This window comes from Bos indicus x Bos taurus, chromosome 3 (genome assembly GCF_003369695.1).
Source record: "Bos indicus x Bos taurus breed Angus x Brahman F1 hybrid chromosome 3, Bos_hybrid_MaternalHap_v2.0, whole genome shotgun sequence".
NCBI lineage: Eukaryota > Metazoa > Chordata > Mammalia > Artiodactyla > Bovidae > Bos > Bos indicus x Bos taurus.
Window position 1 is genome coordinate 34,911,410 of NC_040078.1, and position 27,521 is coordinate 34,938,930.

Below are 27,521 nucleotides of genomic sequence, written 5' to 3' on the forward strand. Positions count from 1 at the left end.
AATCATAGCTCAATAAAGCTATAAAAATTTAAAAGTATTCAAAGTCCCTGTCTACTACCAGCTGGATCAGCTTCTCTTTCAAGGTACTAAGTGACTTAAACTAATGTTCTTGCCACTTTCTGGAAAGGAGGAGTTAGCATCTTGTTGAACATCCATCCTGTCCTGAAGCGTACCATGAGGCTACTATTGCAAACACATTTTGGGAAACGTACCAGGCCAAGACCTTTCAGACAAGGTCTCTAAAAATAGCCTCCTCCACGTCCCATATTTTGCTGACATCATAGCAAGCCAACGCCACTTAGCAGCTGACATTCTTAGGAAGGCAGGGAGGCTGTGAGTAAGCACAGGAAGCTGGTCTGCAGACAGAAATTATAATGCAGAGAGCCAAGAACAGTCCCTAGAAAGGTCCTTCAGTTCCTGGAAGTTCAGGTCTGGTTGTAACTTCCCATCCTAGGGCTCTGTGAAATGTCCCTGCATTTGACCTAAAGCTCTCTTTTATAGGAGCTAACCTAAGGGATTTCTATTTCATACAACTAGAGAGTGTTGGCAAAATCACATACAGTAACTCTTTCAGACCTCAGGATCAGCCCCCCTGGGGCAACTATTGAAATTCCCCTTTTATAGAGGAGGAAACAGTGGGGCAGAGCTGAAGTGCTTACACAGGGCTCCAGAGGTCTAAGAACAAACACAGAGCCCTGATGTCATAATCCACCCTCCTGCTACGTGGCTGTAATTATGTTCCCTAAGCTCCCTAAGCCTGTGGCTACTCAAATTCTGGCTGAAAGCTAAAACAATGAAGGAATGAATACCTAGAGTACTATTATTTGGAAATAGTGTTTTTGTGTTTTGTTGGACCAGAACTTAAAGCTTTGCTAATGCTTTTTGAAATGCTATTCTCTAGTTGCTGACTGCCTTTTAAGAATCAGCCATACTGCTATCAAAAAGTCTAAAAACAATAAGTGCTGGAGAGGGTGTGGAGAACCCTCTTACACAGTTGATGGGAATGCAAACTAGTATAGCCACTATGGAGAACAGTGTGGAGATTGCTTAAAAAATTGGAAACAGAACTGCTATACAACTCAGCAATCCCACTGCTGGGCATACACACTGAGGAAACCAGAACTGAAAGAGACAGGTGCACCCCAATGTTCATTGCACCTAGATGTCCATTGGCAGATGAATGGGTAAGAAAGTTTTGGTATATATACACAATGGAATATTACTCAGCTATTAAAAGGAATGCATTTGAATCAGTTCTAATGAGGTGGATGAAACTGGAGCCTATTACACAGAGTGAAGAAAAAAAAAAAAAGACCAATACAGTATATTAACACATATATATGGAATTTAGAAAGATGGTAATGATGACCCTATATGCGAGACAGCAAAAGAGACACAGATGTAAAGAACAGACTTTTGGACTCTGTGGGAGAAGGAGAGGGTGGGATGATTTGCAAGAATAGCACTGAAACATGTATATTACCATATGTGAAGCAAATCACCAGTCCAGGTTCAATGCATGAGACAGGGAGCTCAGGGCTGTGCACTGGGATGACCCTGAGGGATGGGATGGGGAGGGAGGTGGGAGTGGGGTTCAGGATGGGGGACAGATGTACACTCATGGCTGATTCATGTCAATGTATGGCAAAAATCATTACAATATGGTAAAGTAATTCGCCTCCAATTTAAATAATTAATTTAAAAAAATCAGCCATAGGATCTTATTATGTTCTTCTGGAAATACCAGTGATAATGGTAATAACAACAATAACCTTAACAACAGTCATGATTTGAGTATCTATTATGTGCCAGGCTAAGTGAGTTTGAAAACTGTCAAGTATAGGTAATTCTTTGTCTGCTAACTTCAGACTATTTAGTTTTACTCAGGATTATTTTCCTTTCTTATCATTCGGTAACTCACCGAATTTAGTTAGGTAAACCTAACTAAAATACAGCAAAAGTTTCATCCAGTGAGTTTTACTAGATCCAAGTACTTTTCAAACATTTTCTCCACTGGTCTCATTTAATACTGGCACCAACTCTCGGAAGTGTGTCTTCCCTCTGGGTTCCCCAGGGTATAGAGCTTCTGAAGGTACTTGGAAACAGTAGGGCAGATGTCCAAAGTGAGTTCCACCTGTCACTTCACTTGTGAGAGAACCCAGTGACTTCTATGTGCCCACCACAGCTGTGCTGGCAATCACCTTTTGGGAGCTGGAAACATTGTAAGGCGTTCATTTATGATGCTCCTTCTGCTCAGTAAGCTCTCATGCTGTAGTGGTTGTATGTATTCTTCCCTGAATGTTCTCAGCACCAAAGAGAAACACCTTAGGATCATGAAGGTGAACATCTGTTCCTTTTCAGTGCTTCTGTAATTTGGACTGTTTTTTCCTCCTAGGTGCTGTGCATTTTAGTGGTGTGGCCAGCTTATGATCCTAGTACTGATTCCCATCTTGACCTTACATTGTTTGTTGTTGTTTAGTCGCTAAGTCATGTCCAACTCTTTGCGACTCTGGGCTGTAGCCCACCTGGTTCCTCTGTCCATTGGATTTCGCAGGCAAAAATACTGGAGTGGGTTGCCATTTCCTGCTCCTGGGGATCTTCCCGACACAGGTAATCAAACGCAGAGAGTTCTTTACCCCTGAGCCACCTGAGAAGCCTGACAATATACACCTATGATTATTTAAAGGCAGAGAATCTCATTTGTTGAACATGTAAATCTGGAAATGTGCTTACTTTAAGAATGGAATTGTCCTGTCTTGTATTTTTGGTATCATAGCCTTCCAGTAAACAACGACGAGTGGTATTTCCTGATCCAGCAAACTCTGCCAGGTTTAGATCTGCAAAGCCCAGCTATGAAAAGAAAGAGAATTATATTAATAGAATATCTAGTAGGCTTCTATCATATTCTCTTTAAAGAAGACAATCAACCCATGTTCTACCCAAGTTGTCTCAAACTTCGGTTATTTGCAGTTTTTGCCAACTTAACAATACCTGTTTTTCTTTGCCTAATATGTCTTAAAACTTGGCTCACTTTTTGTAAAAACGTATGGCTGAGCTTGTGAAGAATCCGCCTGCAATGTGGGAGACCTGGGTTTGATCCCTGGGTTGGGAAGATCCCCTGGAGAAAGGAAAGGCTACCCACTCCAGTATTCTGGCCTGGAGAATTCCATGGACTGTACAATCCATGGGGGTCACAGAGTTGGACAGGACTGAGTGACTTTCACTTTCATTACCTATTTAACTCTTGTCTTCAGTAATATGATCTCTGAAATAACAGATTTGTTTACTCCATATATTTTTCTCTACCCATTAAAACATATAACTGTTGATATAAAAATGTATATTAAACAATGGAAATCACTGCAAGTAGCACACCACATTAAGGGAAATACTAACAGACCAACCTTGATCACTTGCACACACACAGAGAAAACTGATCAGACTCGCCTCTCCCTGTTCTGGTTTGGCTCTATTCCCAGTTAACCACTGGTGACTACAGATAGTTGCAGATTATTAAGTTCTCACTCTCCACCTGAGAGCAAAATGACCTAAGTGTATCACACACTTGCTTTGGTACAAGCTCCTGCTCCTTCACCACCTTACACAATATTTGCCTCACTGGTCTCCCTTGAGCTAAATCTCTCTTTATGAATGAAGCCTTCTTCTTTCCTTCCCCACACCAGCCTTCTCTGCTGTTAACCCAAAAGCTTGGCTCAAACCCATTCCTCCCTCTTATTACTACTCAAGTTTGGGCCCCATTTTCTGCAGCTACCAAAGATTACTGTCTGGTCTTTCCTCTGATGTTGTTCAACTTTATTTCTCATTCCCCAAAATTATCCCCCTTATATCATTATTTTTTGAACAAACTAAATTTATTCTATATCACTAAGTGTATATAGTCTTTTATTAACAAAAAGTGTTTTGAGTTTGTAATTAATTAAGCACATCTCCTTGAATATATAATAAAAAGTATTATACATTTCAAATCCTGTGATGTTTTTTTTAAAGGTTCCTGGGATTCTTTTTTCTTTTTTAAAAATAATATTTATTTCTGGCTGTGCTGGGTCTTCAATGCTGCATGGGCTTTTCTCTAGTTGTGGTGTGCAGGCTTCTCACTGTGGTGACTTCTCTTATTGCAGAGCCCAGGCTATAGGTTCACAGGCTTCAGCAGCTGTGGCTCCTGGGCTCTACAGCAAAGGCTCAATAGTTGGGGTGCGTGGGCTTAGTTGGGCTTCCCTGGTGGCTCAGATGGTAAAGAATTTGCCTGCAATGTAGGAGACCTGGGTTCAATCCCTAAGTTGTGAAGATCCCCTGGAGGAGGGCATGGCAACCCAGTCCAGTATTCTGGCCTGGAGACTCCCCATAGACAGAGGAGCCTGGCAGACTACAGTCCATTGGGTTGCAGAGAGTCAAACACGGCTGAGTGACTGAGCACAGCACATGGGCTTAGTTGCTCTGAGGCATGTGGAATCTTCCTGGACCAGGACTGAACCCATGTCTCCTGCACTGGCAGGCAGATTCTTTACCACTAAGCCACCAGCAAAGCCCCCTGCTGTGATTTTAAAATGCCTGCTTTAACACTTTAAAGTGCATATAAATGCATGTATGAATGGCATTCAAGATGAAGATTTTACTTGTAGGCTGGAGCACTATTTTAGCAGTTTTTAATTGGTACAAAAAGAATGAAGGAAAGAACTTAAGAGATCAGTTGAAGGACACGAGCTCCAAAGGCAGGAGTCAGAAACACGGTAAGCCACAAGTAACTTCTACCTAACCTTCATGTGATTACTCTGGCCCAAGAGATCAGCAAAAAACCAGGAGATGTCCAGGGCAAAGCCACACCCAGATGAACATGTGAGGACTTCTGTGGCAGTGTGATCACACATCATCCACATGCCCTGCCATATCATGCCTATCACATTATGTCATTTCACATATGAGCCTTCCTCTTTGAACCTCCAATATCTTTTCCACCCACACTCTTTGCTGATGTCTTGCCTCCTATTTCATTCACAAATAAAAGCAATTTATTACTTTAAGTAATAACTTAAGTAAAACTTACCCTAAGTGAGCTGGCTGTGCTCCCATCTGAGGTCAAGCACTCTGCTCTTGCCTACTCAAGTTCATTGCTTCAGGGATTCTTCCCTCTCTACTGGATCATTCCCATCAGCACACAAACATGCTGGATTTTCTCCCATCTTAATGAACAGAAGGAAACAAAACCTCACCCCACATCTCTCTCCAGTCCACTGTACTTTTCTGCTGCTCCCCCTTCACAGCAAAACTCCTTGAAAGACATTTGCATTGACTGTCTTGATTCTCTGTCCACGGCCACCTTGTCATTTCCCCTTCACCTCCTTATCTACTCTTCCAGCCACAAGATCCTTTTCCTTGAAAGTGTCAAGACCACCTCAAGGTCTTTAGTACTCACTGTTCTTTTGCCTGACGCATTCTTTCTTAAAGCTTCTCTTAGCACTCTTTCTCCCTCCATTAGGGTCTATGTTCAAATGTCATCTCTCTAAAGGGGGCTTCTATGCTCTTCCATTCTAGAGCATGCCTGCCTCCTCCCTCCCCTCCCCTCTAACTTCATCTGCGTTATTCTTCTTAGTAGTTATCATCACATCATGTATGTACATATTTCGTATCTATTAGTGTACAGTCTGTCCTCCTCAGTCAATCCCTCATCAGAATGTAAGCTCCCCAAAGGCAGGGGGTTTTGTCTGTTTTAGTTTACTGCTGTATCTCTTACACGTAAGAGTAGTGCTAGGAACAATGCTTAGCACATGGTAGGCAATTATATATATATTTTTGAAAAACAAACAAAAAAAACAGCCCTAAGGCTTACCATCCATTGCCAGAATGCTGGTATTACGGTGTCACTAAGCATAAAGCAAATTAAAAAAAAAAGAATCTGGTGAGTTCCATGAAGAAAAGCACACTAAGGTCAATGTTTACTGAACACTTTTTATATCTCTAGATACTGAAAACCAGTCATGAACAACACAGGTAAGAACTGTCTTGGGACTTCTCTAGTGGTCTGGGCTTCCACTACAGGAGGCACAGGTTCAATCCTTGGTTGGGGAACTAAAATCCCACAAGCCATACAACATGGCCTTAAAAAAAAAACCCAACTGTCTTGAAAGAGCTTACATTCTAATGAGATACAAGAGTCCATATTTCCTTGTGATTTTCTCTTTGGTTTCACTGAGATAACTGTCTCATTAAAATGGCATAGATACATACATTCTAGGTATAACTGTGATAGATCTTGTGCTGGATAAAGGAAGGCACAATTACAAGAAAGAGAGTGAAAAAGAACATTTCTCAGTGGGGAGGGATGACTAAGCTGAGTTCTTAATGATACATGAGTTGACAGAAGCACGTGCATGGTAGGGAAAACACCAAGTCACAAGGCACAAGTGCTAAAACAGCCCAGCACGCCCAGGAACGTTCAGAGGGCAGTATGTCTGAAGCGTAAGGATGAGTGAGTGTGGGTGGGTGGGTGCACGTATAGATGGAAGATCTGTAAACCAACACGAGTCTAATATGCTAGATGGAGGACTTTTCATTTCGTTGTCCTTACAGGCAATAGAGAGCTGCTGGAGGACTAAAAGTGGAGGAAGGATATGATATCGTTGAATTTTAGAATGATACCCCTGGCAATAATACAGAGAATGAACTGGAGAGAGACAACAGAGGAAGAGAGCAAAAGACAGGAGGCCAATGTGTGTTTTACATAAGAAATAATGAAGGCATAATCTAAGGCAGTGGTCTTGGGACTAGAGAGAAGAGATGGTTTCAAAAGCTTTTTGTAAGAGAGAAATGAAGATTTGTCAATCACAGCAGACTCTTTTTTTTTTTGGCCTACCCACCATTTAATGCCTTGGTATTCCTTGCTAGCAAGCCGTGATTTTATTTAAGTATCCACTCTTAGCTCATCTGTGTGCACAAGGAAAGCAACCCGACTCCAGATGATAGTTCACCTGTGATTAGTCTAAGCTGACCATGGCCATCCATTCCTACTGCCCATGACTAATTTGGGAGGGGGCATATAATCCAGCTGTTGCCAATCAGAGGTACGGGGAAATCCTCTGGCGGCCATCTAGGAAGTTTTCTCACTTAAAAAAGACATAAATGGAGAAAGCAGCTGGGCTTTGTTACATGTGAATATGTTGACTAAAACCTAAGCAGCTAGCTACCTCCTGATCTTGAAGGGACGAGCCAAGGACAAAGCCATCACATAGAGAATGTAAGAAAAAAAAAATATAAAACAAAATAACATGGGTTCTTGATAGTCTCTAGTCAGTGAATCCTGGAGAAGCTCTATCTCCTATCTGCCTGTTTTGTGAGATTAAAAAAGCCTCTATGTGAGGGGACTTTTCTGTTACTTGTAGCAAAGAGCATCTGAATTGACATTGCAACCAACCAGTTTTAGGGAGTTAGGTAATTTGACAGTTGAAACTAGTGCCCTAGTTCTTGGCTTAGATGATTGGATTGAAGGAGACACCATCACAGGGGCTGGAAATACAAAAGGAGAGTGGGGAGTTCCCTGATCGCCTAATGGTGAGGATTCTGGGCTTTCACTGTGGCCTGGGTTCAATCCTTGGTGGGGGAACTGAGAACCCACAAGCATCATGGTGTGACCAGAAAAAAAAAGAGGAGTATGTGGTTTAGAAAATAAAGAGGTTTAGAAATAAAAGACAGTATGTGGGTTTCTGGTAGTATTATTAATTACTAATTCCTTCTATCTAGCAAAAAGTGAGCACATTCATTAGTAATTCCATATAAAAGTATAAAAGACAGTATGAAGTGAAGTGAAGTGAAGTGACTCAGTCGTGTCCAACTCTTTGCGACCCCATGGACTGTAGCCCGCCATGCTCCTCTGTCCATGGGATTCTCCAGGCAGGAATACTGGAGTGGGTTGCTATTTCCTTCTCCAGGGGATGTTCCCAACCCAGGGATCGAACCTGGGTCTCCTGCATTGCAGGCAGACGCTTTATCCTCTGAGCCACCAGGGCAAAGACAGTATAGAGAATGCTAAACGAGCACAGAGTGGGGAGTCCTATTCCACTGGGGGTTGGGTGGGAATGAGACTACATCCTGGGGAAACCAAATTAACAGTTGCTATTGTTTAATGCAAACCAGAGATTGTCTTCTAGCAAGGAAGTTTAAACTTAATGACATCCCATAATCAGCATTTATAAAGAATATGCCTATAATTTATTGTTGGATCCAACTATTTAATCTCCAAATTGCTCACTTAAAAACATCCATGCTTGAATAGCAATTAGAAAAGCAAACCATTTAATATTTAGGCTTATAAATGGCAATGAGGGATATTACAAATTCCAAAAGAGTTAAAGAAGACCAACTTACCTTTGCATAAGCTTTTCCACCTTTTAATTCCTGCCAAAGATAAAAAACACTATAAGGATATCATACGACTAATGATTTAAAATTAAATATATGTCAAATAGTTTTGAGGTAGGTATTTATTTATATGCTGGCAAATCCAGTCCAGTGTTCTTGCCTAGAGAATTCCATGGACAGAGAAGCCTAGTGGGCTACAGTTCATGGAGTCACAAAGAGCTGGACATGACTAAGCAACTACACTTTCACTTCAAGTATAAACTAAAGTTCTGATGATCTTAAATCCAACTATTTGGATGTCCCCCACCTCCCTCTGGCAAGTAACCAGAGTTTTTATTTAGAATTTAACTTAAATTTGAAGGAGACAAATGGTGAGAAGACAAACTAACATTTAATCTATTTGCTGAAGAAGAAACTGCCGAAAAGTGTTCTGGACACATTGCAATAACCTGAATCACCAAAGAAAGGTTAAATTATTTACTTAATTAAGCATATTAATAATACACTGCACAAAGATTTCAACAAGAGTGGAGATCCCCACCCTAGAGACAACCACTGTTAGCAATTTTTAGATGTGTATATGTGTATGTGTGTGTATATATATTTATTCCCCCTTTACTCAGATAAAGTAAGGTATATGTATTATACTAACATAATACATATACATAATACATATACCTTAACATAATACATATACCTTACTTTTTCCCACCTAAAACATATAACATTGTCCCATGGTAATATAGTAGAAACTTCCTTGTCTAACTCTTATCTAATGTGAACAAAACTGGCAAAAGTGAAAAATAATAAAAATATATATACATGTCTTAACACTTTACTTTAAAATATATAAACTACATTAATTTGCCAAATCCCTCAATTTGGGACATCACACAGATACAAGATTTAAAATGCTTAGACACTGCTTATCACACAGTATATACTCTGTACATGTGTTTGCTGAATGGAGTTATCTTCTTATCCTTCATAAACCAAGATGCACAATGCATTATGTACCATTTCCATCTTTAAAGGGGTGAACTTAAATAAGCTGAGAGCTAATCTATGGTAAACTCTATTGCTCATGAATATTTGCTATCCCTCCCCTTCTCTGCCCCTTTAGTCATGCCACCAGGTGTACTCCATTATGAATTACCAAGTTTTCCTTTATTATAAAGTTACTGTCGTATCTGTAATAGTGCCTTTCTTTAACAAAGCAAAACAAAACTTTTTCTAGATAATCCTAGTCTCTACTAGATAATTCTTTTCTTTGCTCCCTTCTACAGCCAGATTTTCCAAAAGACTTACCAAAATTTGCTGTACCCTACTCTCTCTTCAAAGTAACTCTAATTGGGTTTTTGCTCCTTGTGCCTCTGCAGTGGCTCTTAAGATTACCAATGAACTCCATTTTTATTAAAGCCCAAGGCTTTGGCTTCATCTTACTTAATTCCAAAATAGCTCTCTGCCTCCTTCTTAGTAAGATTTTTTTTTCTAGAAACTTCCAAGGTGCTACAATTGTCTACTTTTCTTCCTACCTCCCCGGCTACTTCTCACTCTCCTTTGCAAGACCTACTACTCCTTTATTCAACCTCTGTAGAAAGTATGCTAGCTGCATCCTAAATATACATTCTTTCCCTCTCCATTATAATAGAATCCTCTATTTTTAGCTGGGCTTTGGCTACCCAAAATAAAGTAACTGACTACATTTTTCACTTTCTTTTTGTACTATAGCAGTGTCACTAAGATCTGGCCAAAAGTATATGAGAAATGATATATATGAATTCTTGCTCCTTTCTTGTACTTGCTAAGTAATTTAATACCACTTCTAAGTGTTTGGTCTAGGGCCTCTTGTTTTCTCTATCTACACTTTCTCGCTGACCTATCCCATTCAGGTCTATGGCTTTAAATAAGAATTGTATGCCGACGACTCAAATCTTTAGTCTGAACTTCTCCTCTGAGTTCCATATTAGTATTTTAAATGCCTACATGACATGTCCACTTGATGTCTCATGTGTGCTCAGCCACTTGAGTCACCTTCAACTCTTTGTGACCCTATGGACTATAGCCCGCCAGGCTCCTCTGTCTATGGAACTTTACCAGCAAGAACACTGGAGTGGGTTGCTATGCCCTCCTCCAAGGGATCTTCCTGACCCAGGGATTGAACTCAGGGCTCCTACATTGCAGGCAGGCTCTTTACCTGCTGAACCATTGCGGAAGCCCCTGATGTCTCATAGACACTTCAAGTTTAACGTGGTCAAAATAGGTCTACTGATCTCTATTTATCTGCCCCCCCAAATTGCTCCAATGCATGTCTTTGCTATTTCAATAAACAGCTGAATCATCTACCCATATGCTCAAGAAAAAGATCTAAGAGTTATTCTTAATTTTGTTTCCCACATTCACCATACCCAATCCATTAGTAGGGGGCTACCTCCAAAATACATCCTGAATCATACCACCTCCACTGTTATAACTCCATGCCAAAACATAAGCGTTCCTCATCCAAACTATCCCAATCACTTAAGTGGCTTCTGCAATTCATCCTCCACACAGCAGCAAAAGTCATCTTAGAAGACCATGTCTCTCCTTTTTAAAATCCTCAAATTGATTTCTAATTACAAACAAATGTATTCCAAATATACAATTGGAATAAAATCTAAACTCCTATAAAGCCCTGCTGATCCAGTGCCTCCAATCTCATCACCAAGAACTTCCACTTCCATGTGTTCCATGTTCCAGCTAGGCTGGTGGTCTATCTTTAAACATGTTAGATTTGTTTTTTGTGACTTTTGAACACGTGGCTCAATATCTTTCATCAGTTTTAGAAGATTCTCAGCCACAATCTCCACAAACTCTCACCTCTCTTTTCAGGGCTCCATACATGTCATATATATGTCAGACCTTTATATTGTTTTCTGTGTCTTACACCCTGTTCTGTGTGTCCCACACTTATATTTTCTTTCTTCCTTTATAATTTTTTAAAACTCTTTTATTATGGAAAATTTCAAACATACACAAAAGTGGAAGAAGTAGTATAATAAATCCCCATGAACCCATCAATTAGCTTTAAGAATTATCAACACTTGGCCAATTTCATCTTATCCGTATAATTCCTTATCTATCTCTTGTTGTCTCTCCATTTTTAAAAAATAGTAGGTCCTTGTTGGGTTATTTATTTTAAACATAGCAGTGTGTACAAGTCAATCCCAAACTCCCTACTGATATTTTCTTCTGTTTTATTTTCCAAAGTGTTCTTCAGTTGTGACAAACCTGATGTTAAATACATTTGTTGAGATTTAGTTTCATTTACTTAGTTTTAAATTTTAGTTACTGTATTTTTCAGTTCTAAAATTCAATTTAAGTTTTAACTCTTATTTTCCATACTCTTGACTAATTATAATTATTGTAGAAAGTTTATTACATCTTCTCCAAATCTGTATCTCCCATGGGTTTGTTTTTATCATCTTGTTTTCCTTTTGATTTTGGTCAGGCAGTCATGTCTTTTTGGATGCTTGGTAACTTTCTGTGCGTGATAACTCGAAGAAATAATTTTAGGCTCAGAGTAATGTTATTCTCCTCCAGAGAAGATACAACATTTTTTTCTGGCGAGTAGAAAGGTCAACCTATCACTTTCATTTAAGCAGTGACTAAGCTGATTGGAAGCTGAATGTCAATTTTTGTAAGGGTTGATCTACAGCCATTATACTCATTTTTCTAGGCTGAAACTCTTACAGAGTCCCAACTAGAAACTCAGGGTATTTACCAAGGCTCCTTCTGTGAGTGGGCTCTGGACTCCATTTTTGTTGCCTTAGTCCTATAAAATTGCCAGCATCTTAGCTCAGCTTCTTAGCCTCTCCATCACTGCTTTTGGCTCAGCTCCTTAGCTGCTGCTTACAAATTAGCAACTGCTCTGAGGGTAAAACCAAGGCCAAATGTCAGGCTCATGTCTTTATGCTTCCCTGGTCTTTGATTCTAAACCTCTTAAATCCTTGCTGAAGGCAGCTTCTAATGCCTTCAAGCAGCTATTTTTAATATTTTGTATGGTTTTTTGGAAAAGTTCACCCTTCTCAGAGGGAAGGGTGGCCTGTAACAAGCTAGTTCATTAATTTGAGAAGCATAAATTCCCAAGTTTATTATAATTTTAGGGTCTGTTATGGATTTAACTGTGCTCTCCCCAAAGAAATACTGAAATCTTAATATGCAGAGCCTCAGAATATGACCCTATTTGAAAACAGAGGAGGCTTTACACAGATAATCAAGTTAAAAATGCAGTCCTAATCCAATATGACTGCTGTCCTAATAAAAAACAGGAAATCTGAACATAGACACGCACAGCAGGTGGATGATACAAAGACTCAAAGGGAGAAGACAGCCATGCATCTGGAGTGATACAGCTCCAGGTCGAGGAAAGCCTCAGACTAAGAAACTAAGAGAAAGGCATTGAACAGTTTCTTCCCTTCTTGCTTTCAGAGAGAGCATGGCCCTACTGACATCTTGATTTTGGACTTCTGGCCTCCAGAACTGTGAGACAATAAATAAATTGTTTTAATCCACTCAGTTTGTGATACTTTGTTGTAGCAGCCCTCACAATCTAACAAAGGGGTTTTTTACTTTCAGGGCTTCCCTGGTGGCTCAGACGGTAAAGAATCTGCCTGCAATGACGGAGGGTACAGGTTCGATCCCTGGATTGGGAAGATCCCCGGGAAAAGGGAATGGATACCCACTCTAGTATTCTTGCCTAGAGAATTTCACACACAGAGGAGCCTGGCGGGCTACAGTCTATGGGGTCGCAAAGAGTTGGACATGACTGAGTGAGTGACAATCTGTACAGTTAATTTTATGTGTCAACTAGACTGGGTCATGGGGTGCCCAGATATTTGGTTAAACATTATATCTTAAAGTATGTTTTGCAATGCAGATAGTATTTATACAGTTGGCTTTACTAATTTTTCTTTATGGGTTCTCACTTTTACATAATAATTAGGATAAGGTACAGTAAGTTCAGTAAGTACTTCCATATACCAAGCATGGTAAGAGAATACTAGTGGTTCACCAGTATCTGTTCTTTCCTTCTTTAATGTTGGAATCTGACATCACTCAGGTTGAGACTACATTCGCAGCTTTTCTTCTAGTTCGGTGTGATCATGTAACTAAGTTCTAACCAGTATGAGCACTTTTGAGTCATGCCCTAAAAAGGAATGCATTTGTTCTCTCGTTGCTTTTCCTTCTTTCTCACTGGTGGAGAGATAACAAGACTAGAGCAACTTCCTTGGATCTAAAAATGGGCATCATACAGTGAGGATGTCACAGCTGCTCTACCAGCCCTGGATTCCTTGGCTATTACCTGAGAGAGACATACACTTCTATTTTAAGTTTACAATGTATTACATTGAAACAATCTGAGATTATAATTTTTATAGATTATTGGTAATATGCTTCAACTTAGTAAATAGAAATGACATTTAAAAAAAACCATGGGTTTAAAATCAGAAAGATTTGTGCTTGAGTTCCTAATTTATCATTTATTAGCAAAGTGAGTTTGTGCAAGTAACAACCTCTTTGAGCCTTGGTTTTCCTGAAAACGGAAAAGATAACACATTTTCAGGGCTGTTATTAGACACAAAATATGTAAAGTCCCTAAAAAAACAGTGCCTAATAAAGCAGAGAAACAATGAATGGCAGGACAAAGACCTATTATGGCCCCTAAACTAACAGAAATAAGATTATTAATTATATGCATAATGATAATGAGATGAAGGATCTTGATAATATTTTATTTCTTTAGATTCCTCATCATACTTATCATAGAAATGTAAATTATGCTGCAGGTATGAAGTGAAATTTATAACAGTTCTAACAGTAAAGCAGAGCTAAAGTGAGTCAGTGACGATGGAACCAACCACGGTTTCTGAAAGGAGAGAAGGAACAGGCTGTTCTTATACCTTCCTCACAGAGACTCTGTAGATACAAGGGTCCAGGACACCCGTGGTGGCACTGGCGCTCATTTTGCACATAAATGAGAACTTCTTTCTCCAGTGAACACAGTTTGCTTGCACCACCTCCCTGAGGGGGGAAAAAAAAGAACCAGTTAATTAACTATGATAGCATGGATGACATGTTAAAACACACACACACTATTTCACGCAAGTCCATAATGTAAATATTTGGAAACTATGAAATATGAAGAAAACAAATTCCTAATCGTGTAATCTGAAAATCTTCAGAAAGTTTTAATTATTCACAGGCAACTGAAAAATAGTGAATTTACTTATCAATTCAATCAATATAGAATGATGCTTCACCATTCATTCAATACACAATACACATTTGTTTATATTAGATGTGATGAGTATGTGCTAGGTGATTAAAATATGAAGATCAGAATAACTATTTTTTAACCTGATTGGGCTTAGAGTTTAGTTAGTGTAAAAGATAGAAATATAAAAATACTTATTCTAAAACAACTACTGTCACAGCTTTACTTCTATTCCAGTCACAAGAGCAACAGCAGATACCATTTATGGACAGTTCACCACATGTTATTTAATCTCACAACAACCCCAGGAGTAACAACCTCGGCAGCTGGCACTATCCTCACTTTATAGGTGAGGAAGTGAAGAAGAACTAAAGAGCCTCTTGATGAAAGTGAAAGAGGAGAGTGAAAAAGTTGGCTTAAAACTCAACATTCAGAAAATTAAGATCATGGCATTCGGTCCCATCACTTCATGGCAAATAGATGGGGAAACAGTGGAAACACTGACAGACTTTATTTTGGGGGGCACCAAAATCACTGCAGATGGTGACTGCAACCATGAAATTAAAAGATGCTTGCTCCTTGAAAGAAAAGCTATGACCAACTTATTAAAAAGCTATGACAGCTTATTAAAAAGCAAAGACATTAATTGGCCAACAAAGGTCCGTCTAGTCAAAGCTATGAGTTTTCCAGTAGTCATGCATGGATGCGAGAGTTGAACTATAAAGAAAGCTGAGTGCCGAAGAACTGATGCTTTTGAACTGTGGTGTTGAAGAAGACTCTTGAGAGTCCATTGGCCTGAAAGGAGATCCAACCAGTCTATCCTAAAGGAAATCAGTCCTGAATATTCATTGGAAGGACTGATGCTGAAGCTGAAGCTCCAATACTTTGGCCACCTGGTGTGAAGAAATGGCTCACTGTTAAAGACCCTGATGCTGGGAAAGATTGAAGGCAGGAGGAGAAGGGGATGACAGAGGATGAGATGGTTGGATGGCATCACTGACTCAATAGATATGAGTTTGGGTAAGCTCTGGGAGTTGGTGATGACAGGGAGGCCTGGAGTGCTGCAGTTCATGGGGTTGCAAAGAGTCGGACACGACTGAATGACTGAACTGAAATGTGCATACAGAGAGATGTTAACTCTAGGTCATTTAGGTAGGAAGCAGCATCATTAGCATTCAAACCAGGCTCGATTTAATTTCGATTTAATTCAAAAATCCATGTGCCCATTTTTTTCACAACTCTGCCCTTTCAAGTTTCCAGGTCTCTGTGTACATGCTGTTCCCTCTACCATTCTCTTAGAAAGGAAGGATAATTAATACTCTGACTTCAGAAGAAAAGAAAGGCAGTGGGCAAAAACAGCTGGAGAAAGCAGAAAGGAAAGGCAAGAGAGCTCAGGTTAAACAGTTTTTATTTTCTTAGGAAAATAATTATAAGGTGACTTCTATAGGATGATAGTAGCTGATGGGTGACTTGTTAGGCTGAGGATGGTGAATGTGACAGGGAGTCAACTTGTAGCTGCCTTAGTGAATAAAATGAATTTGTACTAGGACCAATCGATTTGGTTTTATAGATTTCTCTATCAATGCACAGACATCCAAAAACATGAAGTGCAAAAAGAAATATAATTTAAAAGCCAACTATGTGTTTGTGTGTGGTATGTGCATGTTATATATAAACAGAGATGAGGGGGTGTATTTTATCATAGGTTTAACTGTAGTAACTTTAGCTTTTTTTTTTTTCCCATTAGGAAGCTTTAGCTGATTTAAGAAATTATGAAGAGAATGCATGTGTTCTTAGGGGAATTTCCCTAGAAATCCAGCAGGTATGCAATTTATCTGTATAAATTTATCTACATACAGCACAGGTAGAATGAGAGTTGCTTGGCAAAGGATAGGTCTGAAGGTATTTGTCAGGCAACCTGAGGCATCCCCAGTAAGATGAGAAGTAGCTAACTTGTATACTCAAAAATAAGTGAATTTGAAAAATCAGTGAATAATGAGAAAAACAAGCTTTCCTCTAAACATCTCTTAGCCTAAAGGCTTGATCAAGGTATCAGCCATGGTCTCTGGAGCTTCCTCCTTAAGGTATGCAGATAAACAAATCCCAGTACCCCTGGACTCTTCAGGAATATTTTGAGCTTCAAGGCTTGGTAGTTCCTATCATTGAGACCACTGATAAATGATCAAGAACCAGAAATAACATTAAAAAAAACACCTGTTATTTTACTTTTCTGATAAAATTAAATAAAAACTTCTGATCAAGGATGGCAGTAATACCTGTATTAGCTTCAGCTCTCTCCCCCAAACTTTCTAAATTAAAACAAAATTTTTTAAGTCACCCTCATACAAGGACAAAGAAAACCAGACAGGAGACAAGAAAAAAAAAAGGCAGTGACAGACAAGTAATCACTAATTAAGCAAATCAAAGAACGCTGAACCTTAAGCTGGTAACATTGAAAGCCAAGAGCAAGAATTTAAAATTGATCTTGAAGTAGAATGAAGGAAGGACAAAAGGCAGAGTCAATGAGCACCCTCCACATGCACAAAGCTTTTACTCAATTTTTAGTGCTCCAAGTTAAACATGAGCAGATACTTAAGGAAAGTCCCTTAATATGTAAGGCAGAGATCAATAAATAGCAAAGAAAAAAAAAACCCAAAACAAAAAACAACTTGAACAAAACAAAGTCTACACTGGAAGAAGAAAAGAATATCAGAGAGAAAGAAAGTACATCTACTGTACAGGAATAGGATACTGTTTTTAAAAAAGGAACATATAGGAAACTAACATGGTAACAAATAGGATCACCCAGAGGAAATCAGTGAACTCCTAGAAACACACAAATTACCAAAACAATCAAGAAGAAAACTTGAACAAACCAATACAAAATGAGATTGAGCCAGTAATCAAAAACCTCCCAACAACAACAACCAAAAAACCCAGGACCGGCTAGCTTCAGGGGTGAATTCTACTAAATACTCCAAGAATAATACAAATCCTTCTTAAACCTTTCCCAAAAAAAAAACAGAAAAGAAGGAATACTTTGAAACTCGTTTTATAAGCAGCAGCATCCTGATACCAAAGCCAGATAAAACCACCATAAGAAAATAAAACTATGGACCAATATCTCTGATAAAGATAGATACAAAAATTCTCAATAAAAATACTGGCAAACTGAATTTAACAACATATTAAAAGGATCAACGCATGCAAAATCAACATGATATATATACCACAGTAACAGAATCAAAGATAAAAACCACATGATCATCTCAGTTTAGTTCAGTTCAGTCACTCAGTTGTGTCCGACTCTGCAACCCCATGGACTGCAGCATGCCAGGCTTCCCTGTCTATCACCAAGTCCCAGAGCTTACTCAAATTCATGTTCATTGAGTCGGTGATGCTATCCAACCATCTCATCCTCTGTTATCCCCTTCTCCTCCTGCCTTCAATCTCCCAGCATCAGCGTCTTTTCAAATGAGTCAGCTCTTCGCATCAGGTGGCCAAAGTATTGGAGCTTCAGCTTCAGTATCAGTCCTTCCAATGAATATTCAGGACTGATTTCCTTTAGGATAGACTGGTTGGATCTCCTTGCAGTCCAAGGGACTCTCAAGAGTCTTCTCCAACACCACAGTTCAAAAGCATCAATTCTTCAGCGCTCAGCTTTCTTTAGAGTCCAACTCTCACATCCGCACATGACTACTGGAAAAACCATAGCTTTGACTAGACGGACCTTTGTTGGCAAAGTAATGTCTCTGCTTTTCAATATGCTGTCTAGGTTGGTCATAGCTTTTCTTTCAAGGAGCAAGCATCTTTTAAGTTCATGGTTGCAGTCACCATCTGCAGTGATTTTGGAGCACCCCCCCCAAAAAAAAATAAAGTCTGTCAGTGTTTCCACTGTTTCCCCATCTATTTCCCATGAAGTGATGGGTCTGGATGCCATTATCTTTGTTTTCTGAATGTTGAGTTTTAAGCCAACTTTTTCATTCTCCTCTTTCACTTTCATCAAGAGGCTCTTTAGTTCTTCGCTTTCTGCCATAAGGGTGGTGTCATCTGCATATCTGAGGTTACTGATATTTCTCCCAGCAATCTTGATTCCAGCTTGTGCTTCACCCAGCCCAGCATTTCTCATGATGTACTCTGCATATAAGTTAAATAAGGAGGGTGACAATATACAGCCTTGACGTACTCCTTTCCTGATTTGGAACCAGTCTGTTGTTCCATGTCCAGTTCTAACTGTTGCTTCTTGACCTGTATACAGATTTCGCAGGAGGAAGGTCAAGTGGTCTGGTTTTCCCATCTCTTGAAGAATTTTCCAGTTTGTTGTGATCCACACAGTCAAAGGCTTTGGCATAGTCAATAAAGCAGAAGTAGATGTTTTCCTGGAACTCTCTTGCTTTTTCGATGATCCAACAGATGTTGGCAACTTGATTTCTGGTTCCTCTGCCTTTTCTAAATCCAGCTTGAACATGTGGAAGTTCACAATTCACGTATTGCTGAAGCCTGGCTTGGAGAATTTTGAGCATTACTTTGCTAGCATATGAGATGAGTGCAATTGGGCAGTAGTTTGAACATTCTTTGGCATTGCCTTTCTTTGGGATTGGAATAAAACGATCATCTCAATAGATGCAGACAAAAGTACTTCACAAAATCCAACATCCATTCATGATAAAGGGTCTTTTAACAAAATAGGTAGACTAGAAACTTACCTGAATACAGTAAGGACCATATATGAAAAGCCTATAGCTAATAGCATAATCAATGGGGAAAAACAGGCAATGTTTCCTGTAAGCACAAGGCAAGAATGTTAACTTTCTAGGGATTAAGACACTACCCAGACACATGAATATAACCTCCCAAGTGGCAGACTGACATATGAACTAGGACTCTAGGTCAGGTTCTCAGGTGAGAGTAAGAAAGTCTAATAATGAGCCAAGAGACCAGGCTGGGATTAAATGGGCTATTAAAAGTGTACTCACCTATTAATTAACTCACAACAAGGCACAATAAAGAATCCTTATTGGAGGAGAAATCCAAAAACGAAGGCAGAGTAAGAACCGTATAATACTCTGCACAATATACTGCCAACCACAGTAAACACTCAATATTTGTGGACTAAACAGATAATTGTCATTCATGGGCCACAAACGAACAGTCTCAATTACCAATTCCTTTCTATATTACTTCACAACTATTCCTAAATCAATCTCTTTCCTGTGTCTAGTCCCACTACCCTAATTTTGTCCCTCCAAAATTCTTTGCTGAAATATGGCAACATTTTCCTAAATGGCCCCCACTCAAATCTACCTTCCTCATGTTACCACAGGAGAAGGCACTGGTGACCCACTCCAGTACTCTTGCCTGGGAAATCCCATGGACGGAGGAGCCTGGTAGGCTGCATCCATGGGATCGCTAAGAATCGGACACGACTGAGCGACTTCACTTTCCCTTTTCCCTTTCATGCATTGGAGAAGGAAATGGCAGCCCACTCCAGTGTTCTTGCCTGGAGAATCCCAGGGACAGGGGAGCCTGGTGGGCTGCTGTCTATGGGGTTGCACAGAGTTGGACATGACTGAAGCGACTTAGCAGCAGCAGCAGCATGTTACCACAGAGCTCCTTCTAAAATACAGAAGGTGACATCCTTCCTCTGTTTAAACTCTGTCACTGTTTCCCCATTTCAGATTCAGCCCTACCTCCTTAACATGGAATCTCCATGATGAGACCCCTTAGGCTTACCGCTTGACCCTTCTGATCTCATACTGATTGTCATTCCCCGCTTACTTCACACTATTTCTCATTTGTATGCCTTTGTTCATGATGTTTTCTTTACCTAGTCCACCATCTACTCTCCCTTTCAACTACCACAATCCCCAGTTTAATTCTAACTCACTTAGACTAGTCATTATCCCCTCCAGGAATCTTTCCCCAACTCAGCTTCTAGGTGAAAGCCTGGTGTCCTGTCTGACCTGGCCTGCCTTGGTCCCCTGAATACCTCAGCGTCCACCATTCTCTCTCCTGGAGCACTGCCACTCCATGCTCCAGGGGGGCAGAAAGTGGCTGAGTTGGCCTCCTCCATCATTCCATTCAGTCCTCATCCCCCAGGATGTGGTCCTAATTTCCTTTATCCTTGTTTTGTTTCTGGCAGATTCTCCAACAATTAATACATATTTGAAAGGAGTCAATATTGTAAATGAATTTTTAAAATTTATAAGCCTAAGGTACCCCTGACTATGCTCTTTCTTAATAGGATTTCAAATAGAATATATTAATTTAAATAATCTTTTAGATTTTATACTATACTGTCAAAGTAATAGCCTTGGAGTTTCAAACAATTTCTCCAAACAAAAAAATTTTTGTGTTCCTTCAACAATTACTCAATTTTTTTGTGTCATAATCTTTAATGAACACACACACAGCTGTCAGAAAATGGTCCAGACCACACAACAAAAAAAAGTAGCCAAGTTAGTAATGACAGTTTGTTATAGTGATGAGTTACCACGGAAACAAACTCAGACTACTTGACAACTGAGACAAAAGTCACATTAGTGAATGCTTTCCGTTATGTGACTCATTAACTTCCTATGAGTCTTATATAGTTGCTTAACCATTTTCCAGAAACAAAGCAACAGAATATGATTTGTGTTGATACTGTGGAAAACCAAATATTTGTAAGATAAAATGATAAAGCTGCTGATTGTGAAATATGTAAATATGTAAGTTAAGGGGACTTACTTAACAGAAGATAAATGTTGCTATGGCCATTGTTTATGCTTCAGAAGAGTCAAAGAAAATCTAAAAAGTCTTAAACAAATACAAATAATATAAAATGAAATGAACATTATGGATCCATTTTTTATGACTACTTAGAACTGCATTACTTAATATTCTAAGAATTACTTGCACATGTGTACTCTAGGCACATACTAAAATTATGCCATACTTTGGTACCGCAAAGCATTTTTAACTTGTTAAAAACAGTAGTAAAAAACGGTCATGAAGAATGCAAGCTTTCTGCCAGACAGCATTACCGCATGGATGTTAAAGGCTTATCTCCAGAGCCAGTCTGACTGGGTTCAAATCCTATGCGTTCTTCTTGCCAGTTGTCACCCTGACACAATCCTTAAACTCTGCATTTCCATTTCCTCCTTTATGAAACAGAGATGGTTAACAGTACTTATACCTCATGGAAATTTTGGGAAACCGAGTGAACACTTGGTATTTGGAACAATGCCTGATTTATATTGGACCTCAATAATAGATGTTAGAAATTGTTACTATTAAGGATATAAGTAGTTCAAGTCCACCTACATTTGCCTTCCAGAGAGAAATAAATAATGGTTAAATTTTATAGAGAATTTTCTTCCACAGTAATGGAGATTTCTATTTTATAAAAGATACAGATTCCTGAAAAAATGAACCGAGGTAAAAACAGCATTTTGAGACTCTAAGGATAAATTAGGTCTATAAAGTTGTGACTTTAACATACAACACTAAGGATCAGTGAATGTCTCTTACCCCACAAGTATTTTTGGCTTGAGGAGCTGAGTGTACTGTACTATCATTCAGTGGAAAAAACTGAACATAAGATTTTTTTCTTCATTCATTCACTCAATTATACATTCATTCATTCTGCTAGTAGTGTTAGTGAGGGAAATGACAATCCAGTTTTGGATATCTTGAGGCTGAGGAGCCTGAGAGTCCCTGTGATCATATAACTTAGCAGAAATATATATTTGTTCAGATAACCAAAATATATTTCTCATATATAGTTGGTCTTCATCGACTGTTTCTGGCTTACAGCTCCCCAAACCCTTGTAATTTCCTAACTGTTGATAATAAAGGTGTCTTTTGCTATGTGAATGAAGTGACTTTTAGATCTCACCCTAAGGTGGGGGCTGGTAGCCAGGAGAACCAACCGTGAGAATAGAGGATTGGAACTTTCAGTCCTACCCCATGATTTCTGTGGAGGGGAGAGAGGCTTTAAGGTCGAATCAACAGCCATAGACCAATGATTTAGACCATCTGGACTAAACAATGAAGGCTTCATAAAAACCCAAAAGGATAGTTTTCTGGTCCTTTTTCAAACAGCTTCTATGTCAGGGAACCAGAACACTTCCATGTGCCACCATGCTAGAGTCTGGAACTCTGTGGAACATTGATACAGAAGATACAGAGAAGAAGGCTGCTGCTGCTGCTGCTAAGTAGGTTCAGTCGTGTCCGACTCTGTGCGACCCCATAGACAGCAGCCCACCAGGCTCCCCCATCCCTGGGATTCTCCAGGCAAGAACACTGGAGTGGGTTGCCATTTCCTTCTCCAATGCAGGAAAGTGAAAAGGGAAAGTGAAGTCGCTCAGTCGTGTCTGACTCTTAGCGACCCCATGGACTGCAGCCTACCAGGCTCCTCGGTCCGTGGGATTTTCCAGGCAAGAGTACTGGAGTGGGGTGCCATTGCCTTCTCCGAGGAGAAGAAGGGGGGACAGGCAAAGAAGACTCCAGTGTCAACAGAGAGACACAAAGGAGATCATGTTATTACCAAAAGATTTTTAAGAAGGAAGAGTTCAACAAAATCAAATGTGGCAGAGAGGTCAGGTAAGATAAAGATGAAAAAGAAGCAACAATGAAGTCACTGATAATACTGTGCAGTTCAGTGAAGGTGCAGGTGAAGGCAGATGACTTATGGGAAGTAGATACAGGGAACACAGACAATTGATTTCAAATATTTTAGTAATACAGTGGAAAAAATTGGGGTGGCAGCAAGGATTTCATTTTAACATGCTTAGTGTTATAGGAGAGAACCAGTAAAGAGAAAAAGTTAGAGTTGAGGGGGTATGAAAGATGGTGCCAGAAAGTCAGAGGGGATGGGATTCAAACAACAGCTGGAGGGAGTGGCCCTGAATAGACGAGGCTCCTCCTGCATCATGAGGAGGGGTAGAGAAAGGACCAAGCTCTACTGCTGGCAAGTTTGTCAACAGATCACTGTTCACTGCCAGAACTGTTCTAGAGAAAAAGTCCATGTAAGAAACAGTACTATTTGATATATAGTAGTCAAATGTTTGCCAAATACTTGCTTGTTAATAATCTGCTCTACATATTACAAAAAACTGAAGGCTCATGCAAGAAAGACTGCCATTCAGTGACCTGGCAGATGGCCTAATGAGAAATTTCATTTTTAAAAAAGTATGTAAAGTTATGTCCCATTTTTATAGTATGATAATTGACTAATAATTGTTTTTATGAGTAAAAAGTGTTTAAACTCAAAAATATGAATTGATGTTCATCTAGAGAGACATGTATTCTTTAAGTTCCCTCACATAAACTCACAGGTCATTCTTTCTACATACTTTTGGATCATATTTTTAAACAATGAACACAATTAGAATAACATAAAAAAAGAAGACTAGCACCCAGGTCACCTCTCAGTTTAACCTACAGTTGTCCTTCTTTTTTTAATTGAGGTATAGTTGATTTACAATGTTGTGTTAGTTTCTGGTGTACAGCAAAGTGATTCAGTTATATATCTACTTTTTCACATTCTTTTCCATTATGGTTTTACATGATATTGAATACAATTCACTGTGCTATACAATAGGAACTTGTTTATCCATTTCTAAATATTCTAAATATAATAATTTGCATCTGCTAATCCAAATTTCCTAATCCACACCCTCCTCCCACCCCCAGCAACTACAGATCTATTCTCTAACATATACTTTTCTATTCATAACTTTTCAGCATATTAGCCAGCCAAAGGAAAGCTGGATAGCATAATGGAAAGAGAAAAAGATAAAGTATCAAGACCTTTTCTAGTATAAACTATATTGACTTTGAACAAGTCATTTAACCTGCTGGGGCCTCAATTTCTTCACTGAGAAACAAGTGTTGACCTAGGTACTATGTAGAATGAAAATGAATATTTTTGAGAAATATTTTATCATACATGAAAAATAGTTTATTTTTCTGTAACTACATAGCAGCATTTCTTTACTTTCTAGAAAGGACAGTACAGATGAAAATGGCACAATAAAAACATGAAATAACAGGGGAAAAAAATCTTAATTTAAGGAAGGACCTATACTAAAAATTTAAGAATACATATAGTCTAGGAAATTTTAAAGAAAAGAAAACTACACAAAACTTCCCAATTTTCATCAGGTAAAAGTCCTTTGAGATAGCAAAAATTAAAATCAAGTTATATATATAAGAATGAAAATATGTCCTCCACAACCCTTATAAACAAAGGGACAAGGGACTAACTACAGAATTCAGAAGCTGATGTGAACTACTGATTCTGTATTGAGCCAAAAAACTGTATTGTGTATGAAGGAAAAAGAAATATTTTGTCAGGCATTCAAGGACTAAACTAAAGAAAAAGCAAAAAACTATCACAGGTACCATTTCTGATTAAGACATGAAGAACTGCACAAGAAAGAAAAGAATTAAAAGTTGTATCTTCAAAATAAAAAAAGGCCAGAAACCAATTAAGAGGTTACCTGTTCTCTAAAAAACATTTTACTTTGAACAAGAGGACTTTTTTCCCCTTCCTGAATTGTCTAAAGACATATGTGAAAATAACAGATACAGTTTCTTCAGTCACTTATTCAATTAGCCAGTTTCCAGATCAAGAAATGAATGGTTCCTTTTTGTCTGAAGAGCAGAGGCCAAATTCTTCAACTATGCATTCATCCCTCCAAGGTCTACCTCTCAGCCTCTCAAACTTGACCCCCTCTGTTCACCTTCATTAACTTCACCTAACTGAACTATACACTACTCCCTATCCAAGCTCTGTGTACGTATACCTACCTAATACCGTTCTATTCCTTTAGGATGCCCTCCTAAAAGCTTTCTATCCTTTTCCTACGATCCAACCTCATCCACATAATATAGGAAAGGGAACCAATTTTAGACTCAGAGGACCTAGGCTCAAGTCTAATTTCAACACTGAATGATGTTGCACAAATTACTTTCCTTTACAAAGTTTTCTCTTTTATGAAATGCTTTGATTTTAGCTAAACATATTAGTACAAATTATACCTATCTAGATATTTATATATTATATAAATTGGCAAACATGTTGCCTGAATCTATAAAATCTATAAAAATTTACAGTAAGGGGTAATTTAGAAACACAAAGGACGCAGGCACACAGAGAGAAGCCATGTGAGAACACCGCAAGAAGGCAGGGATCTGCAAAATAGGACCAGACTTGACCACACCTTGATCTTGAACATCCAGCCTTCAGAACTGTGAGAATATAGATTTCTATCGTTTAAGTGACTCAAAAAACATAGTAATTTAAATACACACAGGCACACACACACACACATATAGTTGTTGTTGTGTAGTCACTAAGTCATGTCTAACTCTTGGTGCCCACAACGTTCCTCTGTCCATGGCCCACCACGTTCCTCTGTCCACGGGATTTTCCAGGCAAGAATACCGGAGTAGGTTACTATTTCCTTCTCCAGGGGATCTTCCCAACTTAGCGATAGAACGCAAGTCTCCTGCATCACTGGCTCTGAATCCGCAGGCAGATTCTTTACCGCTTTATATATATCTGTGTAAACTACAAAGTGTTAACAAATCAAGACTTCACTCAAAAACTTATTCTATGACGCATTTCCTGCGCCCTGGACAAAATTATTCTCTTGTTCCTATAAACTCCTGGGACATTACATCCATGTTTGGAGCTGCCTTGCAAATCAAAGATACTGACAGCAAGAGAAATAGGACTTTAACGAAGTTTTGCTGTGTGTTAAAAAAGTATGCTGATATTTTCATAAGTGTATTTATTGAAAGGAACTCTAAAGTATCAGAGGAGGTTTTCTGGTACAGTGATATTAAATAGCGAATTCCAAAGAACATGCATTGGCCATCAAAACCTATTTGGAGATACAGATGAGGAGAAAACTGCAGAATGTTTACATTCTTGAGATCCAGAGGGAAATAGGCCAGTGACTCAGCTGGTATGTGACAAAATTAAAAAAAAAGTGAAAGTGTTAAGTCACTTAGTCACGTCTGACTCTTTGCGACCCCAAGAACTGTAGCCCACCAGGCTCCTCTGTCCACTGAATTCTCCAGATAAAAATACTGGAGTGGGAGTGGGTAGCCATTCCCTTCTTGAAGGGATCTTCCCGACCCAGGGATTGAAGCTGGGTCTCCTGCATTGCAGGCAGATCCTTTAACATCTGAGCCACCAGGAAAGCCCCTATGTGATGAAATAGTACAAAATAATATTAAAAATGGACTTCGAAGGCTCTACTCTGGCTATCTTGGTTATCCTTAATATAATGATACAATAATCAGGAAAAACTCATTCCAATGAAGTAAATTAAAATCAAAGGCACAGCAGCACACTCTGGCTAACTCTACTTGAAGGGAAGTCTGGGGGATAGAGTGGGAGAGATCTGTGCAGCAATGAAAAAATGAGATTACAAGGAGGTTGCATATAAAAGGACTGTACTGAGAATACATGGTGGGCTATTTCTTGAGTGGCAGAGACCTGCTGCAGCATTTCCTGATGACTGATCACAGCCAGTGTAAGCTTCAGGTTTATGCATCACATTGTATCACTTGACATGTCTGACAACATTCCTCACATAGAAGGAAACCACAGTAGAGGCAGAGTAGCTGAGTTAGAGAAACTGCCATAAATATTTTACACAGCCTCTCAATTGTTTTGTGTGCTGGTTTTTAAGGATTACCTTAGCAGATTCTTGACTTACTATCAGTTGGTACTAATTTACAGTTTCTCAAATTAGGAAGCAGCCAGTACTAACTAACAATGTAGTTATTACTGAGTTCCTGGTTGCTTCAGGAAGCCTTACACTATACAATGAGAGAGTTTACAATTCTCAACTACATATAATTACAAATTCATATTATCTACATTGTTAACAAT

At 39.1% G+C, this 27,521-nt stretch overlaps 1 protein-coding gene across 3 annotated transcripts in view; it reads right to left on the reverse strand.

Annotated features, from left to right (window-relative positions):
- FAM102B (family with sequence similarity 102 member B) overlaps nucleotides 1–27,521 on the reverse strand; it is an 81,369-nt gene that overhangs the window by 27,408 nt on the left and 26,440 nt on the right. The window contains exons 2-4 of one of the 3 annotated variants that reach the window (XM_027536341.1): nucleotides 14,313–14,433; nucleotides 8,377–8,406; nucleotides 2,734–2,850 (exon numbers count right to left, since the gene is read on the reverse strand). In XM_027536341.1, coding sequence (XP_027392142.1) covers nucleotides 2,734–2,850; nucleotides 8,377–8,406; nucleotides 14,313–14,433 — 268 coding nt within the window. The remainder of the gene's footprint in view (nucleotides 1–2,733; nucleotides 2,851–8,376; nucleotides 8,407–14,312; nucleotides 14,434–27,521) is intronic. The other 2 variants (XM_027536342.1, XM_027536343.1) reach the window with 2 other exon arrangements.